General features: G+C 38.4%; 1 protein-coding gene across 1 annotated transcript; it reads right to left on the reverse strand.

Moving 5' to 3' along the window:
* Nucleotides 1-539: 539 nt before the first annotated feature.
* LOC129359388 (uncharacterized) lies at nucleotides 540-12,433 on the reverse strand. Its single transcript, XM_055028974.1, has 4 exons — nucleotides 12,123-12,433; nucleotides 10,427-10,751; nucleotides 5,082-5,290; nucleotides 540-2,853 (listed from the first exon to the last, which is right to left on the reverse strand). Exons 2-4 carry the CDS (start codon nucleotides 10,737-10,739, stop codon nucleotides 2,758-2,760), a joined length of 618 nt encoding a protein of 205 aa, XP_054884949.1. The 5' UTR covers nucleotides 10,740-10,751; nucleotides 12,123-12,433; the 3' UTR covers nucleotides 540-2,757.
* Nucleotides 12,434-12,888: the final 455 nt, after the last annotated feature.

The following is a 12,888-nucleotide window of genomic DNA, read 5'->3' on the forward strand; positions in this document are numbered from 1 at the left end:
GACTTTCAGTGGAGCAGAGTTTGACGGCGTATTCACGCCTCCCCAAACTTACTGGACTTTCTAGACACATCGAGATTAAAATGGCCTAAAGCGGCCTAATCAAACTCCAGCCCATTGATGTAAACAGTCAGACACGTTTGGGGAGTTGTGCATGTCGGACCAAAGAAGCTAACTCTGGTCTGCCTAGGAATCTTGATCTTGGTGGAGTTGAAGTGAACTCTGGTTCGATTTGAATGTTTATGTGAATGCCAAGCGGACCAGGGACCGCTCCAAAAGCAGGAAGTGGACTACAACGTAACTAACTCTGGACGCTCCGAGATGATGGTGCATAACATGAACAACAGCATATTGGATTATTTTTAATGACAGCGTTTGACAACATGTCATATTTACTCCTCGTTTCATAATTGGTTAGTTTTATGTTTTTTGATGTAAAGTATTTTGAGCTGCATTGTTGCTGAAATGTGCTTTACAAACAGACTGGATGTAACATTCCCTCCTTAAATGATTAAAAGTAAAACACCAAACAAGATGTTTTTAAATTCTTATCTTTATTATATAAAAAAAGAAAAAGTACAAAATTCATGTAGAAATTTTACAATAGAAAAAAGCTGAAAAACGGCAAAATACAACTTTGTTTGTTCCACTGCTGGATAAACGGCATCAAATCAAGAAGTGCTCATTTTCTTTTCTCTCTCTAATGATGAAATCTGATTTGGGGAAAAGAGCAGGCTTGGTCCACATCTAAAAAACCCAACAAACGAGGAGAAACGATGGAAATTCCTGAATCAAAAGTTTAAATATTCCAGTAAACGTGAATCTGCTACGTGGCGTACGCTACAGTACAGACATGAAACTTTTTAACCCGTTCAGAACCGGAAAGTCCAACTTACAGCAAACCCTGATTCACTTTTGAAGCTGCGACGCCTGATTTCTCCCAGTACCTTTCAAAGCTGCAACGTCCCAATGTCAAGGCTTTTCTCTCTGTCCTTTTATTTTTGTGCAACTAATTTTCCAAATATTAAAGTGATTTCTCCATCGCCAGTGTGTGCGACAGCAACTCAAACATTTTGAGTCTCAGTTGGTAGAAAAATAAATACATCGTCATAGAAAACAAATAAAAATGCTACAGATTTTTCCAAAATAAATTACACGTTTTCTCTTCTGCTTCAATCAAAATAATCATGCAGTAGAAAACAGGAACAAAACTGGGGTCATGTTGATGAGAATTCAAATTTTCTTCCTGCTGCTCGTTAAATACCTTCTCAAATCCACCTGGGAATAAAAAACAACAACAAAACAGGTCATCTTAATGCCATCCGCTTCTTGGATAACTTAAATTCATCTTCAAAATAAACTATTTACAGTAAATTGAGGGACTATGAACACTGTAAACAAGTTCTGCCAGTTGCAGGACATTTTAATTTAATGCAAATGGCTCTCGAGCGCTGAGACTCAAAACAACGGCGCCCGTCGTCGCGTCGGAGGCGAACCTGGAGGCAGGAAGGCACGTGGAAGTGGCGAAGAGAAGCAGCTTCGCCCCAAAGCGGATTTGCACCCAAAAATTCCCTGCAAATGCAACCTCGGCGTTTCACAGTTTCTTTGATTTTTAAAGTGGGAACATGGGTTGCAGAGTCGAAAACGGTGCAGTTAAAGGGAAATGCAATGCTTATGACGGCTGATTTCACAGCTGCACTGCAAAAACACAAAATATTACCAAGTTTCTAGTGCAAATATAATAAGACAAAATGAACTTACAGGTAACTTTTCAGCAAGATTCAGCAGCTTGTTTTAGACAATAACTCTTTAATATTGATGAAAAGTGCTAGTTTCACTTATGACTAAATATTTTTTATGTTATAAATGAAAATTTGTTCTACTTTTTAAATCAATATTAAAGAATTATTCACTTAAAATAAGCTTCTGCATCTGGCTGAAAGGTTCCCTGTAAGTTAATTTTGTCTGCTAAGATATTTCCACAAAAGTAGAAAGAAAATCAAAAATACTTGATAAGATTTTGTGTTTTAAACATGTAGTTTAAAAATGGAAAAATGTCTCTATATGGTGGTGTATTCTGAGATGTCAACCTTTGTTTAAGAATAACTTATTAAAATGAATACTTCAAGTTTTTGGGTCCTTCGTGCTACGAATGACTCCTGTACACTGCAAAAACACAAAATCTTGCCAAGTATTTTAATCCAGCTTCAGCTGCAAATATCAAAGTAAAGTTGAAATAAGACAAAACCAACTTACAATAAACTTGTTTTAAGTCAGAGTAAATCCATGATATTGATGAAAAAATGCTTGTTTCACAGGCGGACTGGTACAAAACCTCGGAGGGACGAACAAGTACTTTTTATAAATCAATACTGAGGAATTACTGACTTAAAATAAGTTCCGATAGGTTGTAAGTCAGTCTTGTCTTCAGTTAGTTTGTTCAGACATTTATAAAATATTCAGTAACATTTTGTGTTTTTCAGCTTGAATTTTTTCAGCACCACAAAAAACAGTTTGACCCACATCAAGAAGTGGACCCCCCCAGACAGAACCAAAACAAAAAAATATGTATATATTTTACAAAATAAACATGAAGTCCAGCCGTCCAGTCCAGCGGCTGCGGTGTGCAGCAGTGCCACCTGAGTGGAAAGGTCCGGTTCTGACAGGCCGGTCCGGTCCATGAGGCGATTAATGGTCCGGCGACCCGGTAGCAACAGAACGTCTCGGCCCAGAACGCAGGAAAAGATCCGGATCGCAGCTCTACGTCAGCCGGTAGAGAGTGCTGAGCGACTGGGCGATAAAGTTCAGGAATCCCCGGCAGACCTCTCTCCAGTCCTGCCACTGGGGGGCGATGTGCTGCGAGACAGAGAGACGCAAAGTTAGACTGCAGAAAACACATTCTAGCAAAATAGAACGGCGTTACAAATTTATCGCAAGCAGCTTTTCACTTGCTATATACCTGATAACCAGGAAATAGATGGTGAATTTCACCAACACCGCCACTTTTTATTAAAATCTGACACATCACCAAACTTCTGACTTTGAGCTCTAACAGTAAAAATTAACTCGACTATTGGCGTATTAGCAGAAAACTGCTGTCATCTAAAAGGCTAACAGACTCTGCAGCCAATGAAAACCCAGCACCGCCACTGTGTCACTACCAGCTGCCTTTGCATTTCTTTGGTGTGGAGGGCTGATCATTTCTGATCATTTTATGTTGCTGAATTTCAAATCAGTGAAAGTAGACCTGAAAATCTTTACTAAACTGATCAAAACAACCCAATTAAACGTAGCGCTCTGAAATAGTTTGTTAAACCTTCCATTCAGTCAGTCAATCTTTTTTATGAAATTGACTAAAATGAAAGGGAAACCAGTTTTATCTTTATGAAACGTACCAGTTTGGGTTTGGGTTCATTAAAATGAGCTGGTTGATCCTGGGTTAGGAGTTGGTAGCAGAGCAGGTTTGACCGCTCCGCTAACAGACTCCTTTCTTTTCTTGTTCAGAAAAAAAAGAAAAGAAAAGGATCTGCACACAGGTTTTCATTATTTTCCCCGGCAGACAGAGTGAGAGAGGCGAGCCGGGTGCGGCGGGTGAAGCGAGAGCCGAGCGAGGGTGACGTCAGCTTTGTTTATGTGCACAAGGCGGGAGGAGGAGGCCGAGCGGCAACTCCTCACGCGATCGAAAACAGCAAGAAAAGAGAGGGAGGGAGGAAAGCGATAAGGAAATAACAACAGACAGGCAGCCGGAGGGAAAGCAGCGACTGACTTTCACCGTAAAACCTGCCAAAAATCGCTCTTTGTTGTGACAAAAGTTAATTGTTTGCTGTTTGGCGAGGAGGATGGAGTCACTCAGAATGATGCAAATAAAGAAAACAGAAAGAGGGATAGCAAAGGCAAAGCAGGTAGAACAGGAAGGCAAATGTGAAATGTGAAGATTTTCCAGGTTTGTACAATTCAAGCATTTTCACTGCAAGATGTCAAACGTCTCCAGCAAGACTTTAGAGATAAAAACAGTACAAAATAACCACAAACAGACAGTTTCAAACCACTATTGTGTGCTATAATTTATTACTGTTGTTCATGAACTTTTGATAGAAATTCTAGGAAGCGAAGATAAAACAAAATTTTATGTTTGAAATACCAAAAATAGCAGATTGGTCTGTGAAGAAAACACTAATTTCACAAAAGGAAATCCACCAGTTTCCATATTGATGTTTAAAATGACAACAAATCAATACAAATATAGATTACAGCAGAGACTTAATCAATATCAGTGGATAAACTTTGGCTGCTCCTGGTTGGTGGAATCTACCAACCAGGTCGGTTTCCTATCAACAACCTGCTGAGTGACTGTTTAAAAAAGCAACGTGGAGTAAAAACTGGATAAAAGAGGAAAGATTTCACCACCAGTCTGACAATATTTTAGATATTTAAAACAAACAAATGAATCAATAATTATTGATATCCGCTGATATGAAACACTTGATAGGTTTTCAGTTATATCCTCCTGAAATATAAGGTAATTAATAAGTCATTGAGCCATTTAGTGATTATAAATATTCATAAAATTGAAACAATTCAAATAAATCATGTTAAGGTAAATTACCTTCCTGCTCAAATTAAAAGCTTAAACACAAAATGTAAAAAAAAAATCCCTATTGCTGTTAAGTTTTCTGATGCTTAGCAAATAGAATAGATATTCTTACCGACCTAAAAAAATCTGATTTATTTAATGTAATGTCAATGAGAGAAAAATTTATTTCAGATTTTTTTATTAGGCGTTAAGTAATATTTTCCTTTTATTAGAAAACTGTACAGTTTGAATATTGAGCACTTTCTAAACTCTGAAAACACCTTTTTGAAATTCAAACATTTTCACAGATTTTTGTGTAACAAAACAAGGAATAAAAGATAAAACACTGAGCAAAAGAAACTGATTAACTCTCACCAATCTGTTTATAAGGTTTAGCAGAGACAAACTCGCCTGCTGAGATGTTTGTCTGTTTGCATGAAAGGAAAAAAATCAGTGCAACCGTGGTGCGTTCAAGAGCAATAAGGAAACGTTACGCTCATATTCTGCCTACCGCTCTGTGGAGGATCATGGCGTTGAATTGGTCCCCTATCATCCTGAGCTGGCTGGCCACCCGGATGACGTCCAGGTGCTGCGCCGCCTCTCCGCCGGCGCCCAGCGGCGGCGGCGGCGAGTCCCAGGGCGAGTTCTCGTTCTGGGGAAGCAGGTCGGGGAGAGGGCCCTGCCGCCGGGACGCGTCCTGCTGCTCCTCATTGTTCCAATCTGTGAAGAATCAGCCGGACTTAGAACGACTCTTCATGGACGATAAACTGAAACGCTGCAGCTGGGCAATCAATCAATCAATCGGTTTCATCAATTATTTGGTTTTATGAAGATTTCATTTTGGTTTCCGTAGTGATGCCAGGACGCCATCTTGATTGACATATTTTGCAGCTTCTATTTATTGTGACTTTGAATTCAGGTCGACTTCACGACAGAATACAGGTCACTCATCTTTTTTCATCACAAAACAAAGTTGAGGTATTACTAGCTCTGCAATTTTAGTAATAACTTTATTCCATCACTTATTGTGACGACTAATCGATTTCGATGCTCGATTAATCCCGATTTATCCGATTAATCGTTACAAGAATAGATCCGTAATGATTTGCATCAGACTGTATATTGAAACATGAGGCAGATGTGAAGCAGTGCGACGGTTTCGGCTCAGCAGCTGATTCATGTTCGCTCCCTGTGGCGTTATTTCGTTCAAACGGCTCTTAAAGAGCCTGGCTGTGACTTATTTTCCTCTTGATGGAATTTGGGAGCGTAATCTTTTAATCTGCTTAATGGGTCTGGTTTGTTAACTTCTGCTGTTTATGTGCTTCTGTTGTATTTGTTTTGTTTATTTAACAGGTTAAATAGCCTGTTAAATAAACAAGTTCTCAACCTTTTGTCTGCTCACATAAACAAACCTGTTGGAGGAAATGTAGTTTTGTAAGAGGAAATATGTTTTGAACCATTTTTAAAGACAGTAATGAAGCAACACAACTATAATGGGGGTTTTACTGTCACATGAAATTGTATTTACTTATGTTTTCTCTTTCAAATTTTCCATGTTTTCTTATTTTAAGCATCTTTACTGTCCCCAAACTGAGCCTGTTTCCATAAGCAATCAATCAATTAATCAGGACGAAATTAAATGAGCACAATAATTACATAGTGAGTTTGCACTGCCTGCCACTTTTGCCTAATCCATTTTTTTATCACTGTTGTTTTTATTGTTTTGTTTGTTTCATATGTAAAATGTTTTCCATATTTTCATGTTTTATCTCAGATTAGTCGCAAATGGCGTCAAAATGACAATGTTGTGGTTTATTACAGGAATTTTGTGGACAATTTATCCAGAGCCGAAATGATTAATCAATTATTGAAATAATTGTCAGTGAATTTAGTGATTAATTGATCATTATCTGGAGAAAACCGACAGAAGGATGTCAGTTGATTAAAGAAGACGCAGTCAGAGCAGACTCACTAAATGTACTTGCCTCGTTTATCTTCTAATGCATTTCTAACATTTATAAAAAGGCTTCAGTGGTTGAATTAAAACTATTTTTGTACCCAATTAATTGTCAGTAATAATTGTTAGTTGCAGCTCTAATTTTATGATCCATTAAAATTTGGTAGTTTGACAGGCCTGCCCCAAAAATACAATTTTACTTCTTGTTTCTAGTTTTAATTTCCAAAATTAGTATTTTTCACCTCCAGCATCTTAAGGTTTTGTTTCCGATCAGAAGTCGCTCCAAAGTAAATACTCTCTGCACTATTTTTTATGCTTTGTCCAACCTTTGCTTCCTTTTTTTGTTTTAAAGACGTCATCTGCTTTGTTGGGAAGATTACAAACGATCCAGGGGGACGAAGAAGGGGCAAAAAAGAGAGCAGAGGCAAATAAAACCCCGAATAAACAGGAAAACCCTGGCTTGTTGCCAAGGTAACTCTGACTCACAGAGATGTCTGCTTTGTGATTGGAGGAGAGCGCAGGGGGGGCTGAGCTGTGATTGGATGAATTAGAGGAAAAGAGGCGGGACTAAGGATGAACCTGACCGCTTGATGGAGCGACAAGGAAACTCAGAGATGAGACACATGAGGATGTCTGCTGCTTTGGGCTCATTAACAAAAAACGAAACGATACAAAGAAGAAGATATCTGGGTGACTGCTTGTTTTATTATGTGGACACAGTTAAAGACCTAATCATGTAATCAATCAAACACCAACAGAACGTGGAACCAATCAGAAGCAATAAACAGAATCATTTTCCTATTTTCGGTTGAAAACTTTCTGATACAATATTTCATCTTCATCAAACTGATGGCAGATTTTAATGCATAAATTCCTGGTTGCAGTTTATTCAGTTACATAATTAAGACTTCAGCCTTACTTATGTCAACATATCTGAAAGCTAGTAGCCACTTTAATAAGATAAAATCTACCAAACAGATGTTTTACAGTTGCAGCCTTGACTTGAAACAATGATTGGAGAATGCTAGTGTTAGCATGCTAACTTTAGCAGCTGATTGATTTGCATTAAAGCTGTTAGCGTGTTTGAGTGTTTTGATAGACTCAACATTGTTTCATTTCACTCTAAGCTTATTAAGCAGTAATGAAAATGAATATTTTTAACAACATTTTTCCCATGTGGTAATGAAAATAATCTCCCAGCAACTTTTTCATCAACATTGAGGAATTAAGAAAAGTTACTTGAACATTTTGTCTTATTTTTAGTGCACTAAGACATAAATCCAAGTATTGGTAGAAATATTTTCCCTTTTCCTAACAGCAAAAACAGAAAATAACAGAATGCTGTTCTTTCTTTAAACAAAATCTTTGACATTTTGTTTTTAAAAAAAGAAGCAAGCCAGATTTACTCACACATTTGAACACAAATTATAAAATACCTTCCATTATTGTATTCTTTGACAAGCTTTCTGAGCCTGATTTGCTGGAGAAATGCAGTCTGACTAGTTGACTTGCTGGAGCTCAGGGAAGTGCAGCAGATTTCTTTATTTCTGTCAGGTTGCATAGGACAAGTCTGAACATGCATCTCTGCACAGCTGACCCACAGCTGAGGGAGGCGGGGCAAACTAGACTCTCTGCTTACATTGTTAAAAATGTCTCCCTGCAGGCTGGCACCCAGCCAACCAAACACCAACCGTCCCGTCGCCTTCAGCTTATTGACATTTTAATTACCAACTGCACCGCCTGACGCATGCTGTCATGCAAACCAAACTGCTCTGTAGCAGGCCGTCCTGCATACGCACTGCAAAAACACAAAGGCTTACCAAGTTTTTTAGTCTAATTTCTAGTGCAGATAAATATTACACTTAAAAGAAAACACAACAAACTTCAGAAATATGTGAGAGCTTGTTTTAATTCAATAAATTATTATTATTAATGAAAAAGTACTTGCTACACTTATTTCCCATTTTTTAAGTGAAATAATCTGCCAGTGAAAATTGTACTTTTTAATCAGTATTATAAAATTATTGACTCAGAACAAGCTCCTATTTGGTAAAAAGTTACTTTTAAGTTTTATTTTCACTGGAAACCAGGCAATAAATACTTGGTGAGATTTTGTGTTTTTGCAGTGTTTGTTCTCTTACAACTTAACTGGATCATCATCATCATCATCATCATCCAACCCAAACAAAATGAAGCCTCGAGTGCGACTCCCACATAACCGATACGGTCCTGCTAACTGATAACGCTCGTATTTACTTTAGGGTGGAGGTCCAAAAGTCAAACTGTCCTCTGTGCTTCAGTCACGCCTCATATTTCATAACAGCATTCTCCTTTTAGTACCATTTAGGTCAAAGGTTACACTTAAAGGGAGAGTTGTTTAGGTTTCTTTGGAGTAGTTGATATTTTCAGCGTTTTTACTTCAGAGACTAACCTTTATGGAGGGAGTAAAGCGTTAATCTGAGAGATGTTAGAATCGCTCTGTTTCCATTGATCATATAATTGCAGTTTCACGTTTTTCTGAATGAAAACCAATTAAAAAAAACTCATTTGCAGTGAAAAAGTTTTGGAAACGATTTATTCTGCAAAACTGCAATGGAAACACGAGTCACATGATCAACAACAGGATGCTACTACTGGCGGAAACCACAAAGAAGAAGGCGACAGGAAGTGGTGTGAGAATGATGGTGCAGCATCTTCTTAATTACCTATCGCGTGAAAAATCTTATTCACAAGTGATTATAATCGCTATTCTTATTCAATAGAAACACAGCAGTTGGGAAATGTAGTTTCTTTGCCATTAGTCGAATATCGTCAAAGTTTTGTGCAGATTTGAAATGAAATGCAGCTTTTATCACTAGAAATCAATTAATTTGACAATATGTCTGGCTTACATTTATGTGAAACTACAACTAGGAATGTCTTTCAAGACCATTATTTGTGTTTCTGGGACTATGAATGCAGTGTCATGCAGTCACAGCCATACAGTTATCTAGAAAAAGTAATACTTAGTTCTTATCATCACTTTTGTCGTTATCATAATTAGGGCTGTCAGAATAACAAATTGTCCTGGACAATAATGTGCTCCCAAAGAAATAAAACAACAGAAACAACCAATAAAATGAATTATGGAGTCTCCGTAAACAAACCTGTCCTTCAAAACAAGAGCTGTTTGAGACAAAGACATGAGGCTGAAGACAACAAATCATGCAAAGGGAAATTATTGAGTTTGTTCATTATGCGATTAATTAATTTGTCGCGACAAGCCTAATTATAATAGAACTGCAAAATATCATCATAAAACTTTCAGTCATATCAACATACCTGCTACTTTCTGCTCTGAAACCAGTTTTGCTTTCCTGCCTTTCCTGTTACTCAAAACTGATCCACATACTTCAGATATGACACCTGAACTATTATTAGGTTTAGGTTTTGTTTAGGACAATATGGCTGAAAATCGGAACACAATGTTTGTTTCAGTTGATTGATCGTTATTGATTCGTTTTTTTAAGTACCTGAGGCCAAACTGGTGGTGTGATGTTTCCTGTTTGATCCAGTTTTCACTCCATGTCGTCATTTTTTATTTTTGAGCCGTTATGAGAAAAAACCTTAAACTGCTGCCGTAGGTTGCTCAGCAGGTTGTTGCTAGGTAACCAAAGAGGGAGGGACTTAGTTGATTCCACCAACCTAGCTTAGCTAGCTGTGAGAAGCTGAGCGGCTAACGTCTTTCCTCTGCCCACTCCTGATCTATCAGACGTATTATCAATTGATATTGATCATGTTTCTGTGGCGATATACATAGTTATTGATTTATTGAGTTAACTCTTTTAAAACACTTTTCTCGCCTGAACAAACCTGACAGACCTGGTTCTTGTAGTTTGGAGTAATTACCAGTTTCTTACCCGGTTCTTCTTGTGACGGGTCATTGCCGGCGGTTCTCCGGCTGGTTTCCAGACGACAGGACGGCGTCGGCGATAACGCCGGCGCCTGCTGGTGGCCCTCTGGGTGGGAGCAAGGCAGCCGGTTTGGCAGGTAGAGGCCCGGCAGTGGCTCCCTGTGGGGGGGCGTGCTGGGGACGCTGGGTTCGGTCCGCGGGCCTGACCGGTTGTGGATTGGTTGGGGTAGCTCCATGCGGCAGGTGTTGTGCAGAGACAGCGGGCCGTTTCGTCCGCCTCCATTTTCTCCGGCAGTCTCGATGGTTTCTGCTCGGGCCATCTCAACAGGAGCCTAAATGGTCCAGAAAAATGCACATTTTACACCAGCTGCTAACAACAACGAGTCTGGTCTACTCTGGTTGTGTAGAATTGGCCTGTCACCATAACAAATACTGCTGACCGATAAATAATCACAGAAATGATTGTGATACATGAAAATATTATCGTTTTGAGACCATTTTAACCTAATAACCTCTCAAAAAGCAATAAAACTTCTAAAGTACACCTAAAACTGGTAACTGGATGATATTCTAAATAACTAAATAAAACAATAAATAAAATGGATTATGACATCTCGGCAAAACAAAACTTCCTTTCAAAGCCCATCAATTATCATTAGACTCACAGTTTTTTCGAATAACTTATCAGACCAACTAGCTTTTGAGTTTTACTCAAATAACTAACTTCACAAATCTTTTTTTCTATGAATAAAAGTATTAAGCACATCTGCAGTTAATAAATGGCATATATCTGGGCTATTACATGCAAAATGCACAAATAATGGGGCCTAAATTCTGACAATGTCCAAGGTCTTTAAAAAAAATTAATTAATGTAACTGAGAAAAATTAACAAAATACAGAGCTAAAATATAAGTAGAGAAACATTAAGCGAATAAACTGAAATGAAAATAAAGCAGAAAATTAATTAGAAGTAAAAAAAATCATCAAACCTAAATGTTAGTTAAAATTGTAGAATAAATTAATTTACTGATTAAAAACCAAACTATATCACATATGTTAGAAGTGAGAGTTAAATTCATTTATCTATTTTTAGATCCATTTTCCCTTCAGTTTCACCTGCTAACCTCGATTCAACAGTTCACCGCCAGGTGGCAGCAGACGCGCCGTCTGCCTGAGCACGAGACTTGTTTGTAAACAAATACGTGCACGAGGGAGCGCGCACATTTTTGATTAAATGGGAAAAAACTCATAAATTATTATCATTTTTATGTCTGAAGCTGTAAAAACCGCTATAAAATTTAACATTAATGTTTTGTTTACTAAAACAGCTTATTTAAAATAAACAAAAACATTTTTCAACATGACATTTTCTTTGACTATTGAAGAATATTTAGTGTATGTGTATTAACTGCTTTCACGTGCAGTTTAATCGTAAATATTAATTTAGAAAGGCGCATATTTGGGAGTTTCTGGCTCTTTTCTGGCCCAACATGTCTGGGCATGTCTGACAAAGCGACATCAGCGCGCTGACCAGCCGAGACCCGGGTTTAATATCTGGGTCTCCAGATCGACGATGCAGAAGAAGAATCAGCTTAACGTCACATCGGATTCAGCTGACGGCGCGTTTTCCTCGCACTGCTGCAGGGATGACGCAACATTGCGCTGTCAGAGTCTCAACTTCAGCCTCCATCCGTCCACTTACTTGCTGAACGGGATCCGTGTTGCTGCGGTCTGCGGATGCTGCTGCGGCGGGGAGAACGAGGTGGACATCCGAGAGAACTGAACGTTCCAGAAGACCCAGCCCAGGATTCGGATCAGAACATGGAAGTAGAGTCCAGGCTGCTGGCGGGAAAGCGAGTCGGGATCAGGAGCTCCGGGATGGCGGCTGTTTCGACGCCGGGTGACCCATCCAGACGCGGATACACAGTTTCGGCGTGGAGATCGGTCTGATGTTTGGCTCTGCTGTTCCGGCGCTTTAAGGCGGCTGTCAAAAGAGAAGACAACGGCGGTGCCGCGAACTGCTTCCGCTTCTGCCCTATCAGAATAAAATGCTTCCGCCTATCTCGGCGTTAATGCTAGCTAGCAGAGGCTAACTGAAGCGCCACAGAAAATAACTAATTACCCCAATTAATTTATTTTTTTATTTACTTATCCGCTTATTTTACATTTATTTCAAGTAGGTAGTGCTAATTTTTTTTAAAAAAACCTGGTCTTAAATCAAATGTTTTAATCCTAAATGAATTATAAGTTTGTGTAATTGCTTATTTATTTATTGTTTATTATTTATTTAGTTATCACTCAATTTCAAATATGTAAATTACATTATAGATTCTTTTCTCTTCCCTTTTCTTTTTTGTTTTCATGCTTCTGTGATTTCTCCTGGGGATTTTTTTTCTCATTTTTGTTCTTTATGTGTTTGAATCTAAATTGAAATTAAATTGACTTGAAGAGAATGTAATTTATTTGTT

This window comes from Poeciliopsis prolifica, unplaced genomic scaffold (genome assembly GCF_027474105.1).
Source record: "Poeciliopsis prolifica strain line A6 unplaced genomic scaffold, Auburn_PproV2 SCAFFOLD004, whole genome shotgun sequence".
Taxonomy (NCBI): domain Eukaryota; kingdom Metazoa; phylum Chordata; class Actinopteri; order Cyprinodontiformes; family Poeciliidae; genus Poeciliopsis; species Poeciliopsis prolifica.

Excerpts from the sequence above, each read along its gene's own strand:
- LOC129359388 (XM_055028974.1), bottom strand. The coding sequence starts at position 10,739 with ATGGCCCGAGCAGAAACCATCGAGACTGCCGGAGAAAATGGAGGCGGA. Across the intron at positions 5,291-10,426 it reads CCCGTCACAAGAAGAACCGG|ATTGGAACAATGAGGAGCAG; the intron begins GTAAGAAACTGG and ends GATTCTTCACAG. Across the intron at positions 2,854-5,081 it reads CCATGATCCTCCACAGAGCG|CACATCGCCCCCCAGTGGCA; the intron begins GTAGGCAGAATA and ends TCTGTCTCGCAG.